Below are 19,335 nucleotides of genomic sequence, written 5' to 3' on the forward strand. Positions count from 1 at the left end.
GCTTCCTCTCAGTAATTACAGATTGGAAAGTTAAGCCAGTTTTTAAAAAATGAAATAATTTAGCTAAGAGAAGGAAAAAGGGAAGACAAAGGGGGAATAAAAGGCAATGACTGTATCATCTTCTAGAGAATGAAAGATTAATTCAGAGGATAAAGAGTACAGTTCTCCATCTTTGCCAAAACCAGAAAAAATATGGGTGGGGAAAGAAATTATACAGAAGGAATCCTAATTGTAGTCAAAGAACAAATCTTTATTAAGCAATTACTACTACCAGGCATAATTCTAAGAACTGTAGAGATAAAGAAAAATCCATCCCTGCCCTCAGGGTCTTTACTTTCTAAGGAGTCAGCAAATGTACATAAACTAAGCATGTATAAGGTAGGACCTCAGAGAACAATAAATCTAAGACATCTGAACACTTAACAAAATCAATTTGACAACCGTGAGAGATATAAGAGTGAGTTCCACAAGAATGTGAAAGGATAAGGGTGGCTAGGTGGTGCAGTGGATAGAGCATGGGCCCTGGAGTCAGGTGGACCTGAGTTCAAATGTGACCTCAGATACTTAATAATTACCTAGCCATGTGGCCTTGGGCAAGCCACTTAACCCCATTGCCTTGCAAAAACCTAAAAAAATAAATGTGAAGGGATAATTGTTAGTATACATTACAAAGCCTGCATTGTTGTCATGGGCAGGTACTTGAGTTAAGACAAAAAACTTGGCCTCAATCTAATCAAAACTAAGATTAGGCCAGGTTTGCCCCAGCTACTACTGAGTTAACCTAGGATCTGTGTCCTTCTCCATTGCATATGCTCTAGAAGATAGCTCATTAGTGAGCAGGGCAAGGAAAACATATGGGGCCAAATTATATCAATTAGATTGTGACCCCAGTCAATGATTGGCACAAAGGGGCAAGAACAAAGCCTTTCAAACTGCATATAACACCTAGTAGTTCTGGATTTCAGGGCCCCTCACCTCTGAAGAGAGGTGTGCCACTTATTAAGATGTCTTAATAAAAAACCATTTTAATCACTGTGGACCAAGTATTCATGAGCCATTTATAACACCACTATCTAGCTAAAGAGCTGGTTAAATTCCTCATTGTTTAGATGCCCTTTCCTCCTAAATCTATCAATTGGAAACATTTGCTTCCATCTTCACCTCCTCTAAGACTCAGTTGCCTCCAACACCCTGAAAAGTGCAGATATTCAAGTCAGAAAGCACATACATTTTCAAATGTTTTCCTTCCAATCTGTATATGAAAGATCATCCATTTAGTGAAGGGGGAAAAGAACTTTTCATAGGATATTTTAGAAGCCACCTTCTCAGTTTTATACTCTAGCATAGGGATCATAGGAAAAGGTCCTATATCCTCACCATCTTTCAGGAAACCAGTATTTATTAAGTTGTTACTATGCATGACACCTAGCAGATACTAAGGGGGATGAATAAATCACAGTAACCTATTTCTAAGGGGTTTATTAAATCACCAGAAGGGGAAAATGAACATTCCTATATACAAATCTTCTAACACCTATTTTTCCCTACATCCAATATTTTCTTTAGGCATAAAGTCCAGAATCTCCAGGATCTGGGTAATGTGGTTCCAATTAAGTCTTGGGGAACAATCCCAAAATATCAATCTTTTTTCTGGTCATATCTCACTTCATGTAGTGAGAAAATTTTATGAATACAAAGCTCTCCTAATGAAGGCATCTTGAGAACGGAGATGAAAGGATTCCTCAGATCCCATCCAAGAAGTCAAAGTAGTGATAAGATAGCATCTCTTTATTTTACCTCAGGGAAAATTCAAAGGGCTCACTGCATCCCAGAAATCACCAACATTAGCTCTCCTTGCCCATGCTACTTCCAAGGTCCCAGAATCTTCAGTGTTGCCTGCTGAGTTAAAGTACTTACAAACCACTCTGCCCAAAATTCAGGGCCCTTCACCTATAACTTAGCTAACCTTTCCAGTTTTATCTCATATTTTCTCTTGTGCTATACTAAACTGAAACTGGGCTACTCTAAATATCTTCCATTCATGCTGTTATTTTTCCAGGTAATATTGATAATGTTTTCAGAGCCTACCATACTCATTAAGTCTAATAATGAGTAAGAAAATTTTTAAATTGATCAAAATGCTAATGACAACAAATCTAACACCTAGTAATTTAAGAAAATGAAATAAAAGATCTTAAAAAAATAAAAAATATCCATAAACTGCTAAAAGAATTTTAAAATAATAATGAAATCACAGGATAGAATTCTAATGCAACAAAAATTCATGAAGCAAAGCTTTTTAACATTTTGACAAATATTAGCATTGCCTAATGATTTGTTAATAATTAATTTATAAAGAAAGGGGAAGTAATACATTAGATACTTCTAATAATACAAAGTCAGAAGCATCATCCATACTGTTCCGTGTTACCAAAGGAAAAGAAAAACATATTCTAAAGTATAGAGATGTATGAACAAGCAGAGAATAGATGAGGATATACAAGAAGTAACTATTAAGGGGTCATGGATATACTACACTTAGAAATTTATTTTAAGGTATAAATTGAGAACAAACTGCCAAACCTGAAAAAAATTTTAGAAAGAATTTTTTTGGACATTTGGATATTTTGGCAAAGAAGCGAGAAAGAAGTTGTGTGTACAGTCCTAACACATGAACTGTACATATAATTCCTAGAAAAAGGAAGTACACAGTTAAGATTCCTTAAGATGCATATCAGCAGATAAGAATAAAAATTCAAAATAATTTGGGGAACCCAAAACACCTTCTTTGGATATTTCCAAAACCAAGAGCTCTCTAGGTTCCAAGTATTTCCTATAGTCATTGGGCAGAGTCTCAAGTCAAACTGATCTCTACCATAAGCTTGGGTTAGCCAACAAAGTTATGTTCAGACAATATTAATAATAATAGGGGGTGGCTAAGTGGGGCAGTGGATAGAGCACCAGCCCTGGAGTCAAGAGGATCTGAGTTCAAATCCGACCTCAGACACTTAATAATTCCCTAGCTGTGTGTCCTTCAGTAAACCACATAACCCCAGTGCCTTGCAAAAACCTAAAAAAATATATTAATAGTAATTAAATGTCCCCTGCAAAAAATAAAAAGCAATTACTGCATTTTTTTACCTTATTGTTCAATAAAGTTAAGTGGTATAATAATCTTTTTTTTTAATTTCATTTAGGACAATGGGGTTGAGTGACTTGCCCAAAGTCACACAACTAAGCAATTACTAAATGTCTGAGGTCAGATTTTAACTCATCTCCTGACTCCAGGGCTGGTGCTCTATCCACTGCATCATCTAGCTGCCCCTAGAAATCTTGTTTTCTAAAATAATATCAAAATTCAAGGCTTTCATTCATATGTAATTCACTTGAAAGTATTTGTATTTATGTACATCACCTGGGAAACCCACTCTCACATGTGTGGGGTTCTCAGAATCACCTCTCCCAGATCCTTGGCCAATTTGTATTTTCTCAAAACCATCATAGAGAGTTTTCATTGACTGACAAGTTAACTTTTTCTCTTGTCATTTGGAGGGCACAATTAGTTCAAAAGAAAGACATTTAATGAAAAAGAAAATTAATGACGATGATAACAATAACAAGGATAGGAAGAAAAAATAGAGCAATAAATGTGGGGCACACTGCCTTCCCCCACAAACATATACACCATCAATGGGCAAAGTGAGCATGAAGATTACATGAGTGTGATGCATACACACAAAAAAACATGTATAGCCTACAAATGACCCACATGTGCAGATGGGAAAGTCAATGGTAGATCTCTGCAGGGCCACTCGTGAACCCTGGTGACATCATCCCATCGCTCTCACTGGGACTCCCCTGGGTGTGGCATGTCCTGTGATCTATCCTGGTCTGTTTGAAGCTGAGCTGTTGGACATGGGTCCATTAGCCATTGCTCTGCAGGTCACTGAACTTTCACAGAGGAGATTGGTGATTGAAGGAATCGTCCCCTCTTGTCACAGAAGGCCACTTGTGGACCATCGGGCAGGTGATTCTGCTAGGAACTGCACCTTGACACCATACTTGGGGTTTCACCTCTTCAGGGTCACCTGCCAGTCTTATCTAAAAGGTCTCCCTGCTCTTCAACTATCAGTTTCCAGGATTCCATGGTCATCTGTGTGTAAATGACTCCCTAGATTCTCATAGCCTCATCTCTCTGGAGGTAATTCATGCTGGATATCTATACTTAGATGTAACCTATCTGTCCTCCTCTTGACCTTCTGGAAACCCAGATTCCTTTGAGTTTTGGCTCAAGCTTCACCTCTTTCTATCAAATCAACAAGTCCTGATTATGCAGCTGTTTGCTAGGTGTTAGGGATACCCAAAATAATAAAAGTTCCATCCCAACCTCCTCAAGACTGATTTATTCCTTCAATACTTAGCCCCCACCTCAGAGTTCCTCTGTACTGATAAAGTACCTATGGTGACTTTACTTATCTAAGAGAATTATCACATCCCTCAGTAGAATGTATAAAAGGGCAGTATGTCGGAAAGAGGAGTCCATCTGGATTTACAGTGGCAGGATCCTGACCTGGAAGCCAGCTGGTACTCCATTGAAATTTCTAGCATTGTAAAACCAGAGGAGGCTCAAAAAAGAGGATGAAGGCCACCACTTGGTCTTCTGCTGGGACATGGCTTCCTTCTTCTCTGGCTTCTATTCTCGTCTTATCCAGTGCTTATAGTTTTGTGTTTTTTTTGGTTATAGATTTCTTCCTTGCATTTCCTGCTTTTTCATGCTTATTGCCTTCACACTCATTATTTCACATTTGTTACTGGTATATTAGGTGATGTGTGACCACGTTCTGCCCAGAAATGACTCAGAAAAGATCCAGTTTGCAAAAATGAATGGCATTCATGCTGCAGAACTTCAGTTTGGTCCTCCTCCAGCTGAGAAAACAGTCCAAGACTGGCTTCAGGAAAAAGAAATGCCCCAGCAGAAGAAAGCCATGAGAAGCATGTCAGCAAAATGGGCCGAGTTAGAGAGGGAATTGAAGAGATGGATTGAAAGGGCCATTGGAATTCCTGTGTCCACAAAGGTGATTCAGCAAGAGGCAAGAATTGCTGATGAAAAAGAAGTGATTGATTTTCAAGGAGGACACAATTGGTGCTTCAGTATCTAAAGTATACTGCTGATTGCTGAGGATTGCCCAACTCCTTAGAGTACCATATTTCCCCATGTATAAGATGCACCTTAATTTTGGAGCCCAAATTTTGAAAAAAAAATTATTACATGAAGTTACTGAATTCACTTTATTCATCATAAAATTCATACAACTCATCATGCTTGGAATTCCCTCCTTGCTGGTCTTTGCATTCTGGCTTCTGTCTCAACTGAAATCTTCTGCAAACAGCCTTAAGTAGTCAGTCCCCTCTAATGTTAGTGCCTTCTTTCTGTGTTACCTCCAGTTTATTCTGTCTATATCTTGTGTGTACATAGATGTCCTCACTTTTGTCTTCCCCCAAAACATGTGAGCTCCTTAAGGACAGACTGTCTAGGCCTTTCTCATGTGCTTAGCACAGTGCCTGTGTTTAATAAATCAACTGTTGGCTTGAAAGATTTAAGGTTGCTGATAAATGAAATGATCACTTAGCCACAATTCTAAAGTACTAATGATGATCCATACTACCTGCCTCCTCAAAGACAGGTGATGCTGAGAGAGACCACTGTTTGGATGTGGCCAGGGTGGACATTTCTTTTGTCTGACTATGAACATTTGTTACATGAGAGCAGCCTTACTAAAAATTCACAGAAAAGGGCAACTAGGTGGCACATCAGATACAGCACCAGGCCTGGAGTCAGGAGGACCTGAGTTCAAATCCAGTTTCACACCCAAAAAAATTTACCTAGCTGTATGACCTTGGGTATGTCACTTAATCCCACTGCCTTGCAACCCCCCCAAAAAAAATTTCACAGAAAAGGACAAGCAGGACACTTATGAAGTTACAAGTTGAGTTTATTCTTTTCACAAAAGCAAATTCCACATATTTGATGTAAATCCTTTTTTGCTCTGCTATGTATATACAAATACTCATTTGATATTTGCTAAGTTCAAAATTTTTAAAAATTAACTACAAACTCAGTTACCCACATGGTAGATGGCTGCAGAGAGAACCACCATGCCTGAGGCAGGTGGATAAGGCAGACAATAATAATATGGGGAGCACTTAGCTGCCTTTTATGGCCCAGATGAACTTCTGAAGGAATTGCTGAGTTACTATCTCTAACATCAAAACCATGAGAGATAATAGGAAAAGGGCAGTATAGGAAAAGGTCAAGTGAGTTTGATTCTGAATGTTGGTAAAGTTTTAAAATGGATAAGAAATAGTCAATGAAAATTCGGAAAGGGCAATGGTACTTATGATGAGCCAGAAGAGCTTCATCACATACAAGTCCAACCAGACTAACCTTAGTTCCTTTCTGGGACAATCATTAAAATAGCAAGGTGAGAGAAATGCTGAAGATAATGTTTGCTTAAACACCATCAAAGCTTTTTTAAAAAAAAAACCTCACATTATTCTTATGGCAAAGATGGAGAGTCTTGGACTACCTAATTAGGTTAGATGAATTCTGGACTGACTGAATGGTCACACACCAAGAATCATTCACTGTTCAATGTCAATGTGGCAGGAGGTTTTCAGGTCCTAGAGATCTGGGTTAAATACAAAGTAATTAGGAAAGTATAAAGGACTCCAATGTCAATACAAGTGATGTATGGATTATCTCTTTATATTACTAGTGCCACTGTCCTTCATTAGAACTAATCATTTAGATTTGTCAAGAGTATGGGAATTCTGTATAGAGATGGAAATAAAAGGAAAATCTTGACAAGTTTTCATTCACTAAAAAGGCAACAATAAATGTGTTCTGTGTGCTTACAGATTATAACATGCTCATTAAAAAAATAGAAGATATTCTTTACTAATTCATATCTCACCCCACCCTGGCTTCCAGAGAGCACAGAAGTGCTGCTCTAGAGGCCTCATAGGCTCAAAGGTGAACATGGGTACCTATTTTTCCGGTTACAGTTTCCAGTCATCAGGGGGTTTCTTCCCAGTGACAACACAACAAAAAGACAGAGGAGGAAAAAGGATCTCAGCCCGCCCATGCAGCAGGTAGAGCAAGGGTGGGCAGGTCTGTTGGGTGGGCGAGGAGTACTGGATGATCATCAGCCTGGAATGGGGTCAGTCAAAGGAAACAGCTGAATAAGGCCAGGACAGGAGTAGGCCAAGGAATCGGGGGCAGTTGGGAAGAGAAAAACAAGTCCAGGACACAGCTTCTCTTTTCCTCCATTTCCTAAGAACACAAAGCCCTCCTAGCCGGGATTCCTGTCTCAATTTCTTTTCTTTCCCTGTTTCTAAACTTGGGGGGGAGGATCAGAAGAAAACTGATTTAATCCTGGTTACAACACGTTGAAGCCTATCCCTTCCTCAATTACTACCTGAAACTGCTATTCTTTGGATCTTTAACATGGAAATATCAAATCGTGTGACAAAGTGGTCAAAACTGAGGGGTATTTGTGGGGAGAAATGAACTACTTACAGGGAGTTTTTCCAGGTTCTCATACAATCAATAACACCAGACTGCCCTGGAACCCAAGACAAAAACTCGTGTGAGCCAGGGGATGGCAGGGGGCTCCCTGAGCGCATCTTTTAGAATGGCTTCTAGCCTAATAGCCATGAAATCCTGCACTGACCCAAAGCCTATTTTACAAAGTAATAATGACCCCTGATAGGGGCTCATTGTCAAAGGCTGTTTTGCATTTCTATTGTGCAGCTGTCACCTCATAGAGGTTATTGTTGAAATGACACAGAAACACGGCGGGGCCCGCGTGGGCAGGCGGAATTGTCCCGGGGACGCAGCGGGACCCTCGCAGAAGACAGTGACGTCATGGGGGTCTGCACGCTTCCCGCGCTGAGGCCCGGGGCTACCTTTTGCTCTGTAAGCTTCCAGGTGCGCCTTCAACAGGTGTTCTAAGCCGGGCGGAGGCACAACCAGGCCCCCAGAGGCCGGCTTCCAAGTGGGCGCTGCCGAGGCGCGGCGCCGCGGACCCGCCTCTGAAGCAGGGCGGGGGTGACCGCGGGGGCCGGCGGGAGGCGGGAGGCGGCCCGGGGCGCCCCTCGCGCGGTCGCTACTTACTGTCAAGGCCCCGCTCTCCTCCCTGAGGAGCCCGCATTACAGGGGCTCGGGCTCCCCGCATTACAGGGGCTCGGGCTCCCCGCATTACAGGGGCTCGGGCTCCCCGCATTACAGGGGCTCGGGCTCCCCGCATTACAGGGGCTCGGGCTCCCCGCATTACAGGGGCTCGGGCTCCCCGCATTACAGGGGCTCGGGCTCCGCTAGCTCGCCCTGCAGCCTGCGGGGTGCGCCCCTGCTCCGCCCGGCTTCCAGCCGGCGATGGTTACCCGGGCCGCGGCCCCGCCCTGCTCCGGCCCGCCGGGACCCGCCTTTCGGGGCTCTGGGGGCCCAGCCCCGGAGGCCCGGGGGGGGGGAGGGGGCCTTCAGGGCCCCGCCCCCCGCGGCCCCGCCCCGAAGCCCAGCGGCGGGGCCCGGCCCGGCTTCCGGCGCGGCCTCGGACGCCTGCGCGCGCCTCGGCGCCCGAACCCGCCGGAAGCTTCCCCGGGAGACTTCCGGTCACGCGCCGACGCACGCCCCTCCGGTTCCGCCCCGTAGCGACGCCCGGCCGTTCTGGCGGCGCATGCGCGGCCCCGGGCCGAGCCCCCGGCCGTCCAGCCAATGGGCGCCGCCCAGATGGCTCTTGCGTGAGGGCGCGCCCTGTGACGTGGCGGCCGCGGAGGCCGCGGAGGCGGGGCGCCGGCGCGGCCGCGGGAGCCGGGAGGAGACCACCGGAGGCGGCGGCGCGGCACGGCGGGCGCAGGCGGGCCGGCGGGCAGGGGCGGAGGGCAGGCCAGGCGCCATGGTTTACATCTCGAACGGTGAGCGAGGGGCGCCGCGGGGCCGGGGGGCGGGGGCCCGGGGCCTGCCCGGAAGCGGCGCCCGAGGCCCCGGCCCCGCCGGCGCGGGCCCCCCTCGGCCGGGGGCCGCGGGGGGCAGGGGCGGAGCCCCCCGAAGGGAAGCCCGGGGTCCCGCTGCCCCCGCCCCGCCACCCCCACCCGTGGCGCCCGCCCCGCCCCGGCCGATTGTTTGCTCACGGGCTTCTGGAAGCCGGGGTGCGGCCGGGCGGGATCCGAACCCAGATCCCGGAGCCCAGGTCCCGGAGCCCGGGTCCCGGAGCCCAGGTCCCGGAGCCCGGGTCCCGGAGCCCAGGTCCCGGAGCCCAGGTCCCGGAGCCGGCCCGGCTGCCCCTCCCCCGCGCGCCCGCGCTGACTCGGCTCCTCAACCCTTCCTGGCCCCGGCCCGGTGTGCCCCGGTGTGCCCCGGTGTGCCCAGAGCCGGCCCGGGAGGCCGGAGCGTTCCCCGGGCCTCAGCCTCCCCCACGGGAGCCTGGTGCTGCCGGGCCCGGCCCGCGGGGCGGGCTCCGTAGTCCGCTTTGGAAAGGCCCGTGGAAGGGTGGCAAGTGCCAGGCCCAGCTGTCGGCGTGTCGGGCAGCCGCGAGCCGCCGGGCCCTCGGGGGTCCGGGCTCGGGGGTCGTGCTTTGGAAGCCTGGTGAGCCGGGAGCCAGAGCAGGGAGTGTGCAGGCAGGGAGCCCCGCGGGGGCTGGCCGTGGTAGAATTGAGGGGAGCAGCCCGGGCCAGATCCCCGGATGTGAGCCGAGGGGTGGCCCCGCCGGACGAAAGGAGAAGTAGCCTGGGCGGACGCCGGCCTCAGCGCATCAGTCCTGCCCCCAGATGCCCCGGCTGTGTACTTCAGCCCCGAGAGAGCCAAGAGAAGAGAGCTTCCCAAAAGCAGACAGTGTCAGTGCTGTCCCCAAGGCCGGGCACCTCACGTCTGTGGTCCCTGTGAGATGGGTTGTGTGTGGCCTGTGTACCCACCCAGCACAAAACCGTCCGTGCTCCCGACTGGCCTCTGGAGACGCTGAAGTTCTTGACTGCTGGCAACAGATGATGCCACCAGATGCTCGCGAACCCAACACGGCCACCCATATCTGACGTCGGATGGCATCGAAGAGTTCCTCAAGCCGGGAGGGCACTGGGTCACACCCACCAGGCTAGGGAGAGATAAAGGTAAAATTGAATAAGCCGTGAATTTTGGTTAAAAAAAACCAGAAGTATGGCTGTAGAGAACTTCTGTCCGAAAACAGTCTGATTCCAGGCTCAGTGTGAGTCATCGGTGGAATTGGAAGACCCAGAAAGGCAAGTGTGGCTTGGTGGAGACAGAGAGGGGGTAGGAGGGAACCTCTCTTCTCTGCCCCAGTCTGACCACAGCTGGGAAAGATGATGCTCACTTCTGGTCCCATATTACCATGAAGGATGTGCAGGCCTGCAACTGGGTCAGTGAAAAGAGAAATCCTTCAGATACTTAGACGAGCTAGTGGGAGGAATCAAGCATATGTTAGTGAAGGGAAAATTTGGAGCCATGATAGCGGTCTTCAAGGCTTGCCAGGACTGGGCTGCTTGGCCTCAGAGAGCAGAACTTAAAAGCATTTGAGAGGCAATCCATACTTTAAGAAAAGCAAAAACTGCTCAAAGCAACTTGGAGACAAAGCACCAGCTTTGCTTCCCTGGAGGTCTTCTTTTCATGAAAGTTGCTGGTCACCGTGGCGATGGTTGGTTAGGGAGGATTAAGACTCATTGGCTTCTTCCCTCCAACTCTGGGGATCTGAACTACGTTGGCAGAAGTTTGACTGGGACAGAAATACCAGATGTCAGAGATTCCCAAAATTTGAAAAACGGTTGGGAGTAAGAGTAGGAAAGAGAGACCAATGTAACTTGAGATTTCAAGCATTGGGGGATCGGGCAGTTCATTTTATCTTTAACGGATTCCAGAGATTTGAAAAATGGTTGGGAGTAAGAGTAGGAAAGAGAGACCAAAGTGACATTTCAGGCATTAGGGGGATTGGGAAGCTCACTGTGTCTTTAAACAGAAATTGTATCAGGAGGAGGAGCTGGTTTGGAGGAACAGGTGCTGAATTTGGTTTTGAATGTCTTGAGTTGGATGCAGATGTCCATCCATTAGCTAGAAATGGAGCCCAAAGCCTAAAAAACCATCTCATTTATTTGCAAGGTAAAAGTCTACACTGTTTGCAAGTGGATGAAATCAACCTCAGAAGTCAGAAGATCAGGCACCAAGCTTTGAGGAATTTTGATTCCTAGAGACGGGGCAGGGGTCGGCGGCGGAAAGGAAAGGAAAATTCGTGGAGGAGACTGAATGAGCTGGGACCCTGAAAAGACTTTCTCTGTGGAAGATCCTGAAGTAGCAGTTGAATTCAAGACTCCTTATAGCAAAGAGATTTAGCTGTGGAAAAAGTCCTTGAAGAGATGGATCCTGGGATTGAAGAGGGAGGGACCAGAGAGCAAGTAGAAGATGAAGGCCCAGGTAGATGTGGTCATGGAAGCCAGACCTCCAGGAATTATACCAGGAATGGGCAGCCTTGCAGGGCCCCCAGAGTCCAGATTTCTGGATACTGAGGGCCCAGAGGCTCCTCCATTTCTGCCCACTTGCAGTGACTGGCAGCAGATAGACCCATAGGATTTCAGAAGAAAAAAGACACTTCAGTTGCCACTGAGTCGAAAATGTCCTAAGAAGAATTCCCCCCAGTGGATCCAATGAGGGTCTGACTCCTCTTAAGGAGTTCAAAGAAAGGAGAGCTGCCCCCCCCCTTCTACATGGCTGTCCATCCCATATTTGATGAGAGAGAAACCACAGCCTTCCCACCTTCTCTTTTCCAGACCAAATCCCCCCCCCCCCCCCCGTTTTCTTCACCTGGTCCTCCTGGCCTTAAACTCTTAGACTATCTGTTTTACCTGGTGTCTTTCTCGGATATTGGGACCATGTCTGCTTTTTTGGAATCTGCAGAGTGGTACTAAATTCTCTTAACTCATTGTTGTTAGGCCTTTGTGAATATTTTATTTGAACTTGTAAATAACCAATTGTTACTGGATTCCACCCCCAGGTTCACTCTATAGAAGATCATAGATTTAGAATTAGCTCACCCTATTCCCATTCCCAGTTAGGACTGTTAAGCTAATTTTTCCCACTATCAAATCTGTTGTAATACTTCTTCTCTTTTTTTCCCCACTTCTTCAGAAGGAAAAAGAAAGGAAAAAAAAAAGAACGAACTCAGCCGTAGGTATCTAGTTTATATTGCTTAGAACAACCCCATAGATCCCAGGGTGTTCCCTCTTCCCTATTCTAGGCTGGACCCAAATCATCACTGGGTTGGATCTTTTTTTTTTACTTTGTCATCACCCTTCCCTTAGCTAGTTTGTTTTTGACTTGTCTCCTCCTCCCCCCAACTCCCCTCCCCTGTTCTCCTCCCTGCCTGGCCTAGTCCCCTGCTTATTTTATTGAATTTCTACCTGGATAGCCAACTTTGAACTTTAACTATAGCTCAGACCAAATAAGAGTGAGATTCATACTACCTTTATCCACTACCCCTTCCCTGTATGAAAAAGCATTTTTCTATGGTGCCCCAATCACTATTAGAAATTGTACACTTCTCCTTTCTTCACCCCAAACTATTTATTTTGGTTTGTTTTTGGAACCCCCAACCCCAGGTCTCTCTTTGTTTCTCTCTAATATTTACAGATTAGAGACTCCCCAGGGATTAGGAGAGCCTTCTTCCTCCTTAGGGCTACAGATTTTACTACTGTTTTTGTCTGCTGTTTGCCTTTGAAAAAGATTTGAGCCCAGCCCTTGCTTTCTCAAAAGCACAGATTTTAAGAAAAGTCATTGATTCTGTTAAAAAATCTTTTTTTTTTTCAAGGTTTATTGGCATGATTACAATGGGTCCATTTAGTCCATCTTTGGTAGCTTTGTCCAATAGTGCTTGGCAGTTCCATATCCCTTTAACCTGCCCAAGGAACTGTTAGCAAAGTGGGAATGACCTAAGTAAAGTCAGACACTAGAATGCCCTAAAGCAGGGGTACCCATGGTGAAACTCCAGGTGCCAGCCTGGCCTGAGGACTCAGTGAAGAAGTTAAGTAGAATACTTGAGGGATCCTGGGGTTGGGGGCAGTCCTCTGAGACCAGGGAGAATACAAGGGCCACAAAGGGATTGATTTTGTTTTGAGTGAGTGAAGCCCTCTATCTCACAGGCAATGATCAATCAACACCATAGGGTACAATTTTCAATCTTGCTGAGAGCACAGATGCTTTCAACAGGTTCCTGGCCAGGAGTTGGGGTAGAGGAGTATTAGGGAGAAAAGAATCAAGGCAAAGTGTGGTGGTATTAGGGCCATTGGGAGCTTATGTATGGAAGTATCTAAGGGAGAATGCAGGCCAATTTTTGAGAACCCAGGCCTGGATTTGAAGGCTCAAAGCAATGTGGTGTTCTGGTCTGTTGACCTACACCATGGAGAACCCAGGATCCCTCTATGCAGGCTAGCTGGTGGCCTCTTCTCAAAAGCCCCCTTTTATTCCCATCTAGCTTGGGGTTCACTATTGAAGAACAAATAGTCCCGTGTGTGTGTGTGTGTGTGTGTGTGTGTGTGTGTGTGTGTGTGTGTGTGTAATGTAATACCAGGAAGTCAGATTCTGCAAGTCATTGTTATGATCACCTCAGTTCCCACCCCCAAAGATCTGGGACTTTGTCAGGGCTTCCCCTGTTTACATTTTATGGGCAGAATGTACACTTGGAAACCTGCATCTGTTAGGAGTTGATGACTAATGAAGTGGATATTGGGACATTGTAGTGTAACACCTGTTATAAATAACCTCTCCGTGAGCATGTTGCTGATCTTGTTTTTCTATCATTGATTGTAGGACAAGTTTTAGACAGCCGGAATCGGTCACTATGGAGTTTATCATTCATAACAGATCTCTTTTGGGGAATCGCAGACTTTGTGATTATGTTGTGAGTATCGCTATAGATATCTATTGACTTGGTTTCTCTGTGTGGTGAATCTGTGACTTTGTCAAATGTGTGGTTCTCCAGTTCCTCCAGTGTTCAGATGACCTTCCCTCCCATACTTTACCCCTTAAATCCTCCACACTGGCAGCCTTCCTGTGTCTTTGATGCCAGGTTAAACTTAGGGCCTTGGGATTGTGTCATAGCCCTTCTTCTCTGAGACTTGCCTCAAAAGTTACATTGGGCCCATTGATTTCCATGGCCACAGAGTTAGTGTCAGAGAATAGGAGTAATTTTTTTTTTGGTTTTTGCAAAGCAATGGGGTAAGTGACTTGCCCAAGGTCACACAACTAGGTAATTATTAAGTGGATCTGGGATCAGATTGGAACTCAGGTCCTCCTGTCTCCAGAACCAATACTCTATCCACTGCCTGACCTAGCTGTCCAATGGTAATCTTTCCACAATACAGCCTCTAAAAGTGGAAGAAATGCAATGATGCTTTTGTGATAGGATCTGTCAAAAACTCAGGTTTTCTTTTCTAAGTAAATTTTTGATCTATTTCATTGCTGCTTTTTCATGAACTATTGGTAACTTTGAACCATCTTTTAAAATTGGTCTCTAAAGCAGTGAGTTTAAGGGTGACAGTGTGACCATCTGGGCTCCTTTTATCCTGTACCAACACCTGCAGACTCAACCAGCATTTCTTCAATGCCTGCCAATGTGCTCCACCTTGGGGGGGGGGGTTAAGAAAAGGGAAAAAAGAGATAATCTTTAACCCTCAAAGCTCATGTAAACCACTGAGGTTTCCCTCCAGGCTGCTGTATTTTGGTTTGCATATTAATGCATTTTGATTTATACAGTAGCAATAAAGAATAACTGAATTTTTATCTGAAGGTTTTGGAGGCCTCATGTCCGCAGGGTGGGTGTAAGGAGGCCTGAGGAATGTGGGCTCTTCAAATCTTCATTTTGAAAGATAAATTCACTCTTGGTGTTTGTGGAGTGCTTAGGTCAAGCCACTTTCAAAGCGATGCAGACTCACATCTACCAGAGCCTAGGCCTGCTTGGCTTGGAGTGACTTTACTCTGGAAAACAATTTTAGACTAACGAGTTAATTCCTAGCAAGCCTTAACATCAAACGTTTCTTCAGTTTATGATCCAAAAGGAAGTATGATTGAAACTGATACCTACTTTAAAGGTTTATTCTCTGCTTTCTCATTTCCTCTCCCCTTTTCAGTTTCAAGAGCCTTCTTCAGCAAGATGTGAAAAGAAGAGGCTACGTTGGTTCATCTGATTCCCGGTATGATGATGGAAGAGGGTAAGTTACTTTTTGAAAGTCAAAATACCTAAATTGAGAGAAAAGGTAATGTGGAGGGATGGCTGGGTTTACAGGCTAAGTACCTGGGTTCAAACCCCAGCTCTGCAAAGGACTTAATGACCTGGGCCTCAGTTTCCTCTTTTGTCAGTTGGGGGGTTGGTAAGGATTGTTACATTTTAACTTTTGTTTTTGGAGTCAGTCTAATTCTTCATGGGCCAATTTTGGGATTTTCTTGGCAAAGATACTGGAGTGGTTTGCCGCTGCCATTTCCAATTCATTTTACAGCTGAAAAAAGTGAGGAGCAAGCAGGGTGAAGTGACTTACCTGGGGTCAAACAGCTAATGAGAATCTGAGGCTGAATTTGAACTCAGAAAGATGCCTCCTGACTAAAGGTTCAGTACTCTGTACTGTGGGGCCACCCAGCTACTAGATGTGTTAAGTGCAAATAAGCTTGTAGATAAACCTGAACCCTGTTTCTCTGCATGAATACATTGTACTCTGCCCCTCCACCCTCCTTACAGCTTTGGCCAGTTCACTGGTGGCACTTGGTTTTTTTTTTTCCCCACTATGCTTTGAGGCTGGTGTCCTATATGTGAAAGCAAAAACAAAAGGGACACCTTGGAGCCTGGAGGACGACCTCAGAACAGCTTACAAGCTTCTCCTGAAGCTGCTTCATCCAGACTGAGAGCACACACATTTACACAGGGGATGATTTTCTTTTTCTCTTCCAAATAGGCCTCCTGGAAATCCTCGAAGAAAGATGGGCCGGATAAATCACATGAAAGGCCCCAGTCCTCCTCCAATGGCCGGTGGATGAGGCAGGTAATTGGCTCCCTAAGTCATCTGTTATTTCTTAAGCATTTTTGTTTCTAGAACAATTCCTGATTTGACTACTCGGTATGTGTTAATAGAGGACCACCCTTGGCAAGATAGGTTGCATTAGCCATATATATACACTCTCTCTCTCTCTCTCTCTCTCTCTCATCTCTTAGAGGAATTGTGTTCTTCAGAGGAAGAGACTCAGCCACTTCCCTTCCCCTCTTCTAACCACTGGTGGCTTCAGCTTAGTACTATTGAAGGCCATTCACTCATTCCCTTATGGCTTCTCACCAAACTCATTAAATTCCTATTTAAATTGACTATGCCAAAATGGTTTGGTTTCATTTGGTTAGTGTGCTCATTTTACTGCCTCAGAAATGTCTTCAGGTGGCCCCTTCCTTGGGTGTGAAATGTTTGCTAACCCTGTTTTTCCCCCCCCCTTGCTAGGTAAATGCCTGCTCTGAGGAGCAGGCTGCCAGGCACACCCTCCCATGGACAGAGGAGAAGTATCAAGTGTTGGCCTTGGAGCTCTGTGTCTGAAGGAGGATTGCTCTGTGACTGTACAGACTGATGATGTTGTGCTGGGAACTCCCACCCAGTGGGATCCGGTGTAACTGATTGCAATCATATAAATGTAGATGTTGACTATCTCTCATTTTGGTATAGTTTGTGAAAAGCCTAAATGGAGTCCCAATAGTAAATATTTTCAGCTTACAAAGCATTGACTTTATTCAGCCTTGTTTGATAATGTATCAGGCCCCTGAATTTGAGGGGGAAACCATCACTACAAAGACATTTAAGTTCAGGAAAGACTTATTGTTCTGTTGGATGGCCTTTGTTTTTCATTTTCTTAAATTTGTTCCATTGTTTGCTTTAGTTTATGAATAAATCACATGGCACTTTTCAGTTTCCTATGTAATATTCCATTATCTATTTTGCTTTCATTTTCAAAGAATCCATTGTGCTCCCTTCAGTATGCTCCATAGGGGATCTGCAGGACCCTCAAACATGTTCCAAAGATTGCATCTAAAAACCATGACCTAGTGTGTACTTGAAGTAGGCTGGGCTTGTAGCAAGCACAGATCCCCAAGATCCTGAGGCGACTTGGTACCTGTATTCTGAAGACATCCAAGATGGAGCCTCACAAAATATGAGGCTAAACGCAATCTTTGTATTTTGAATAATGAAGTATTATTTGTCAGCGAGATTGGGAGGGTGCTTGTTAAGAGGTAGCTGCAATAAGGAGGATTTCTGAAGAGACATACACCACATCAAATGAAACAAACCCAGGTGTCTAGTTGCATTAGTGCCACACTCACACATTCTCATACTCTCTCTCCCTCCCTCCCTGTCTTATCTCTTAAATAGTGTGTTCTTCAGAGGAAGGGGCTCTTCTCAGCCACCTCCCTTCCCCTCTTCTAACCACTGGTGGCCTTAGCTTTGTACCATTGAAGGCCATTCACTCATTCCCTTATGGCTTCTCATACAAACTTCACCTTCCTTGATCAGGTCCTCTTCCTTGGCCTCCTCCCCTGGATTACTGCAATAGCCACCTCATTAAGGATTCATAAACTTGTTATGGTTTTTCAGAAGATTTTGATAATTAGAGGTGGTTTCCTTTGCAATCCTAAGCATGTAAAAACAATTCTGAGAAGGGATCAATCTTTTTTGATGCCATGGATCCCTTCTCAGAAGAATTGTTTTTACATGCTTAGAACAGGTTTAGGATTGCAAAGGAAACCACCTCTAATTATCCTATCTCCTCCTAATGGAACTTCCAGGTTTCCCTTCTGCCTCCATTCCTGCCTTGTTGGAACTCTCCCAGGCCTACCCACTTACCAGCACCAGAAGCTTCAGTCATTCCCCGGTTCCTTTATGATCCACAACAGACGCTTCTGAACAACTTTTCCCTGGCACCTTGCACTTGCCAACACCCCCAGGTGCTCTGTTCTAGCCAATCTGTCTGTACCATCTCAGGGGACTGTGATGCTGCTATCCACCCCACCTCCTCTCCCTTTCCTTTCCTCTTACCTCCTTGCCCTTCTCACCTTCCACTCTCCTCCTTACTTCTCCCCCTTGACATAGTAAGACCCCTTCCTCTCTCTCCAGAAGAGGGAGGGCTGGGCCTTGAAACCAGGAAGACCTCAGTTCAAGTCCTACCCATGCCACTGAGACAAGGTGAGTTGCAGAGAGGATGCTGACCCACGTTCATTTAGAGAAGTTTTCTCACTTAGAAGTGACCCAGATCACGAAGTCCTAGGTCAGGCTTCCATCCCGAAGGTTGTCTCTGCCTTTACCTTGTAATTCCCGCCTCTGCCAGACACGGCTCTCCCTGCCCCATTCACCCAAGGCGCTGCTGAGCTGCCTCCAGAGGGATGGCCTGGCACTGCCCAGAAGTTAGTGCTTTGTGCCCCCGGCGTGTTAGCCTCCTCGGGGAAGGTCAGGACTTGTTTCTGCGCCGCACCCAGTGATTGGAGTTGATCTTGGAGCATCCCTCGGAATGCCGTTCTGTCTCCGAGGCATCTTCCCGCTACGCTGCGGTGAGAGAACCCACAGATGGGAGACGAGGCCCGACGGCGCGGCCGCACCATGTGTTTCCTCCTGTTCTGGCCAAAGGGAAGGCACAAATCCGGCTTTGCGAGGCCCCTCCTTTGCGTTTGGGGAGAATTAAGGAATAAGTAGAGATTAAAAAGGTGGTTTGGGTAGGAGGTCACCCATGGCCGCTGGGGGATCAAGGAGCTGTTAAGGGAAGGCTTCCTGGAGGGCATGGCAGACGCAGCGCTGCCCAACCTGGGTGGCAGAGATGCGAGGGCGGAAGTGGCGAGCCTGGCACAGGATGGGCGAAGGCGCGGGGATCCACTTCGGAGCCCGGAAGGAGGGCACTGGGAGCTAGGGCTCCTGTGGGAGGAGGGGTAAGACGCCAGTCTGGGGCGCCGCTTGGAGAGGATGCCCCCGGCCGCGGCCACTGTGCCATCCGCAGTGTGCAGCAGCTCTGGTACTCAAGTGTGGGGGCGGGGCGGCAGAGGGCAGTGCCCGGGGCCCGCGGGCCTGGACGCGGTGACCCGGGCCAGGAGAGGACCAGAAGGGAGGGCCGAGGCTTCAGCCCTGGCCCAGTGGGTGGGGGGCGCCGGGGGCCCGCGGCCTCCCCACCCCCACCCCGCCCCCCATCGGGCGGGGGCCCCGCCTCCGCAGCCCCACAATGCCCCGCGCCGCGCCGCCCGGGGCGGGAGGGCGCGTCTGCGCCTGCGCCGCCGC

The 19,335-nt window shown here is 46.9% G+C and overlaps 1 protein-coding gene and 1 long non-coding RNA gene across 3 annotated transcripts in view; one reads left to right on the top strand and one right to left on the bottom strand.

Annotated features, from left to right (window-relative positions):
• LOC141496629 (uncharacterized) overlaps positions 1 to 8,692 on the bottom strand; it is a 72,307-nt gene extending 63,615 nt beyond the window's left edge. For both annotated transcript variants that reach the window (XR_012471072.1, XR_012471071.1), the window contains exon 1: positions 7,969 to 8,692. This is a non-coding gene — a long non-coding RNA (uncharacterized LOC141496629). The remainder of the gene's footprint in view (positions 1 to 7,968) is intronic.
• A 151-nt stretch (positions 8,693 to 8,843) lies between these two features.
• SELENOK (selenoprotein K) lies at positions 8,844 to 16,087 on the top strand. The gene is made up of 4 exons (XM_074199177.1): positions 8,844 to 8,973; positions 13,862 to 13,952; positions 15,181 to 15,261; positions 15,997 to 16,087. Exons 1-4 carry the CDS (start codon positions 8,955 to 8,957, stop codon positions 16,085 to 16,087), a joined length of 282 nt encoding a protein of 93 aa, XP_074055278.1. The 5' UTR covers positions 8,844 to 8,954.
• Positions 16,088 to 19,335: the final 3,248 nt, after the last annotated feature.

Source organism: Macrotis lagotis, chromosome 8 (assembly GCF_037893015.1).
Source record: "Macrotis lagotis isolate mMagLag1 chromosome 8, bilby.v1.9.chrom.fasta, whole genome shotgun sequence".
NCBI lineage: Eukaryota > Metazoa > Chordata > Mammalia > Peramelemorphia > Peramelidae > Macrotis > Macrotis lagotis.